The sequence below is a fragment of the Lygodium microphyllum genome, unplaced genomic scaffold (assembly GCF_053477565.2).
Source record: "Lygodium microphyllum isolate KBCC unplaced genomic scaffold, Lygodium_microphyllum_v1.1.10 scaffold_34, whole genome shotgun sequence".
Classification (NCBI taxonomy): Eukaryota; Viridiplantae; Streptophyta; class Polypodiopsida; order Schizaeales; family Lygodiaceae; genus Lygodium; species Lygodium microphyllum.
The window spans coordinates 3,636,048-3,640,839 of NW_028229517.1; the positions used below are offsets into that span (position 1 = coordinate 3,636,048).

At 43.7% G+C, this 4,792-nt stretch overlaps 1 protein-coding gene across 11 annotated transcripts; it reads right to left on the minus strand.

Moving 5' to 3' along the window:
- Positions 1 to 691: 691 nt before the first annotated feature.
- Positions 692 to 3,894, minus strand: LOC148009188 (regulatory protein viviparous-1-like). 11 transcript variants are annotated; one of them, XM_087673716.1, is made up of 6 exons: positions 2,124 to 3,894; positions 1,851 to 1,943; positions 1,635 to 1,732; positions 1,499 to 1,545; positions 1,319 to 1,398; positions 692 to 1,115 (listed from the first exon to the last, which is right to left on the minus strand). In XM_087673716.1, exons 1-6 carry the CDS (start codon positions 3,807 to 3,809, stop codon positions 873 to 875), a joined length of 2,247 nt encoding a protein of 748 aa, XP_087529842.1. In that variant the 5' UTR covers positions 3,810 to 3,894; the 3' UTR covers positions 692 to 872. The 11 variants fall into 11 exon arrangements, 10 of the variants coding, with proteins under 10 accessions (XP_087529842.1, XP_087529840.1, XP_087529839.1 ...); XM_087673714.1 differs by having other exon boundaries at positions 1,319 to 1,395; positions 1,635 to 1,735; XM_087673713.1 differs by having other exon boundaries at positions 1,635 to 1,735.
- Positions 3,895 to 4,792: the final 898 nt, after the last annotated feature.

Consider the following 4,792-nt stretch of genomic DNA (forward strand, 5'->3'; position numbering starts at 1 on the left):
TTAAGTACTTTCTATGTGAAATCATGTACCAACCATGTAGGATAGGTGCCAATTTTACAAATATCCTCCAATGCATCCAACTCAAAAATTCATTAATATCTAGCTATCGCAAATATTGTATCCAAGTTTTACAATCTACAGATTTTAAAAACCTGTATTAAGAGCTGAAGATCCAAGAAAATTTGAGAGGTTCAAGGTATTCTACATATCGCATGTAGGATCAATCCCAAGTTCATGAAACTTATCCATTATAAGATAGTTAGTAGAGATGATTTCCTTCCTTACAAAGACTCAACATCTTAGAAAGTCAACAACTGCAATTCTAACAGAAAAAATCCCTAGTTTGTAGAAAGAAGATGATCCTGAGGCATATGGACGCACTATAAGTAAAGATGAAGCCTTTGAAATACAAGCCCTACACTTAGATGAAAGCAATGCTATTGTTCATAGTAGAGAAGAGGATGTACCATCTAACTAAACCAATGAATGGATAGAATCTAGCGGCACAAATGGAGCAATGAAAGAAGAAGATGAATAAGTTCAAATATTTTGCAACAATGAGAATTTGCATTTCCTTTTAACCTTCGGTTGTTGAAACTGTCATCATTTTTCAATTAGTACAAATTTAAACAACTGTTGTCAAATCTACCCGTGCCTATGTGCGATCAAATAGTGATTAGCAAGTCCCATATGATGGATGAAAATTTTAGTCTATTATGGTTCCTTTCAAGTTTGTCTTTCAAAAGTAGGCTGCTTTTCAGGAGGACAATCTGATACGATTTGACAAAGATAGCAACTGTGTTGTTTGGAAAACAAGTAGAACACCCCTGAGGTGTTGCTACATGATCCATGAAGTTGGTCAGGGAACCCCTCTAGAGGTTTTCTAGAGATTGCTCAGTAAGCTCTGCTAGGAGAGTATCATCCCTGCAAGATGACTCTGAAGCAGTAGCAAAGATGTCAGTGCACCTAGGTTTATTATCACTCCCTGACTGTGTCAACCCCGAGTAACCAAACACAGCTTTGGCAGGCCCATTCTCTAAAGCCTGATCAGCAGTGACTGTAGGCATACAAGCAGTCACATTCCTGAAACATTCCGCCTTAACACCTTTGATCACCTGCATACAGAAACACAGTAAACAGGCCACAGATTGAACAAGATAGTAGGCTGTATTCTCTGCTCTACATCGACTGTGATAATGCAACTACAGCTCCAGAAGATTGGTATAACACATGTCAAGCCCTAACATGTCATCGTTTTTGTCTGTGATGGCATGTTGCCTATGATTACAGCATAATAGAAACAAAGAATTAAAGTTACATATTTATTTGTGGTGGTGTGACAATAAAGCATCATGTAGTCTCCCTCTTCAAGGTCGTATGACTTCACAAAATCACCTGCTAAAGTCACATGAAGAAATGGATGCAAGTGTTTAGCAATTTCTTTTCCATTACAATACTAAAAGCTGCAAATTGCACAGGGCATGAAAACTGAGGTTACCAGTATTTTCCAAAACATACATCCGGCTCTTATTATTTGGCCAGAACCTGTGTGAACATGCATATATTGCAGAAATGATATGGGAAACATAGGCAAAATACAGGCAGAAAGAACTATAACAGGAAGAAAGACTTGCCTGTATCTAACGTTCCAAGCTTTGGAAGAGTTGAGGTCCTCAACAACAAGGTTGACACCTTCTCTCAATTCTAAGGGAGGTAGACTTGTTTCCGCAGCCTTCTGAATGCGCACGTAAAAAGAACAAAAGAGGTTACAAACGCTAGGCAAGCCCACACAAGCACTATATATCTCAGATGTATGTGCATAAGCAACTTCAGTCAAGAATGATTATTACCTTGGGTAAAACAATGCGCCCCAGAGTTCCAACATCACTTTGTTTGAGTTCCTTCTGAAACAGCAATGTCAGATTTCTATCTGGTTTTCTTCCCTGGCAAAAATTTATATCAGCACATGGTTCAAGGAAAATAACAACGATGAAATGAAATGTTGCCTTCAACAGTAAATTCAAATGGAGGAGAAATGTCTAAGACAAACGGCCCATGCTATGTTATCATGTATTAAGAAGCAAGTTTGTAGTCCTAATAATTGAACACTAGACAAGACCCACCAATTGCTGCAGAAGGTGCACTGATGAATTAGGAAGTTGCTGGTCGACATTATGGCTCGTCAAGCTGGATGGGGCAGTGCAAGACCAGCCCTTTGGTGGGGCTGTTGTGACTGAAACAGAACTAGGGGGTGTCCAGTACCTAGTAGTGTTATTGCTATTACTATTCCGACGGTGATGTTGCCTTCGCACACTCCATCTTTGCCTTTCCATCCGGCTCTTGCGAGCTGCCCGGGTTGTTGCAGCAGGGGTGCTTGGTCGCAGTGAAGCACTAGTACAACTTGTGGTAGTTAATGAAGGAGATTGGCTGGAGGTATTCCCTTGCATCCCCATGTAACCTCCAAAACTGCACGTAGCAGGTGTTAAACCACCTCTTTCCTGTAACCTTCCCTGCAAGTGCAGAGCTACATCTCCCTGATGCTGCTGCCATAGGCCATGCTCTGGAGGACAGACAGACAATCCCGTCATTGTAGGAGAGAGGAGATTACCCGCCCAAGGCAAGCTAGTATTTGAAGTAAAGCACACCCCAGTGTACTCTTTTGGTGACCAGCTATGAGTACTTTGTGGAGATTGGTTGAGATCCCCCCAATTGCTCTCTCTCAGAGAGGGACTGTTGCTAGGTTGCAAAATGTCTGGGAACACACCATCATTTCCATCACTAACAATTGATTGAGCCCCAATGCCCGCAAGTGTGCAGGGAGTGTCCACAATAGGATCTTCCCTTACTGAGCATGTAGGGGTACCGCCCTTGCTATCTACCATTAACATGCTGGGATTAAAGGTTGCCCCATCTAAAGGTGAGTTATAGACATTCTGATTAGCATCCCCCGGAAAATCCATCCTTTTCTTGTGACAATTCTGAACCCACAGAAGAACAAACTTAATGAACCGTAGCAGCCCTCGCCTCCCACCGCCCAACTGATGCATAGCATTCTCGATGGTTGAGGTCTTCAGCTTAATTCTTCTCAGATCAGCCAGTGAGATGGAGTGCGCGAGCAACCATTCTGCAAATAGTTGTGCCACATTCTCTGACGAGTCTGGTTGATTAACCGCATTTGATGCCTCAGGAAGACCTTCCCGAGGGCATGCCACTGCAGGTTCTGCTTCACAAGAGGAATCCGCAAGCCAAGAGAAGCCTTGCCCTGTGAATTGAGGGAAAAAGTCGTCCACAAAAGGGAATCGAGCTGATTCTGCCATGTCTGCTTTTAAAAGCTCATCCAGCACGAGCATATCGACGGAGCTTGTCTCTTGTTTGATGTCTGGCAAGTCGCGGAAGCCGAGGCTGTCCATGGGGGACTTGACATCGAGAGACATGGGGTCCACGTGATCGAGGTTCAACCAGGCGCGAGCTTCATCAATCATGTTTGAAGATTGGGGAGGGAGGCCGTCCAAGGGAGGTGGGGAAGGGGGGGTATGGGGGGAGGAGGAGGCCTCCGACTCAGAGCTGCTAGTGAGGGCGTCCATGGCGGAGGCTCTGGGAGGGGCGACCAGCGAGCTGCCGGAGATGGAAGAGTGCGAGGAGGAGGAGGACGGTCTGGAAGCCCCGCCCTCGGCCAGGTCACATGCGACCATGGATGCGAGGTCTTCCATCTTGGTCATGTGCCTCTCTCTTGAACTCTTTCTCTCTCTGTGTGTCTGAGTAGGAAGCTGGCCGTTTATGGAAAGTCTGTGGTAGAGCTTGGCATACATTGAGACAGCTGGAAGCTGCAAAGGCGGCGGCGAGGGGGAGAGAGAAACAAGGCGAGAGACAACGGAGAAGAAGGAGAGACGAACAAGACAGCAGAGTGCCAGAAAGAGAGAGAGAGAGAGAGAGAGCGCGTGTGGCACCCGCTTCTTTCTCCGATTACGTGGCGCCTCCTCATTCGTTCTTAGCACAAACTGTCGCTCTTCTTTCATTTTGGAAAATTATGCAAAATCGACACGAAAAAAGAAAATGTGTATTCCTATCCATTCTCTTTCATTTTCACCTTTTAAAAAAAATCTCGAAATCGCAGAAAATGACAATATCTTCATCTCTTATCGCTTGATATTTACACCTCTTAGTTTTTAAATAAATGATGCGAAACCAGAGTTTTCTTCTTCTGGAAGGTTCTAACATCTCATGACTTCTGCTCCTTTTAATAAGTCGTGACAATATCTATTGAAGATATAGTTTTGGGTGCGACAGGCTTCCAAGGGCAGCATCACTCCTTCTGTCGGTGTAACGCGCCTAAAGTCTTGATTAGACTTTCAAAGTAACGGTAGCCATCCTTTAAGTAAGAAGGATAAAGGGCTTGTCACACCGCGTAAACTCAACTCATTTGACTCCTCAAACGTCTCGCAAGCCTCATAGTGACGTTACTAGAAGTCTCAAGACCTCTTCAAGGTTTAAGGTTCTTGCTAAGGCTTTCCAGCAAGCCTAAATCAATATGTACTCCCTAAGTGGGCGAAATTATCCTAAAACGATGATGTGATTATTTTTCTTTGCTGTCATGATATAATTGCTCTCTAGAAAAAGCGGAAGGTTTCTTCTATTGAAAACAAGTACAAACTGTGGACCAACAAAACAAATCACTAGGTGGAAGAGGTTGAGTCTAACACCTACAATCACTACTATAGGGGTAGAACAAAGACGATGGAATGCAATGAAAGGACAACCCTGCAAATGCAATAGTGGTTTTAAAAAAACGATA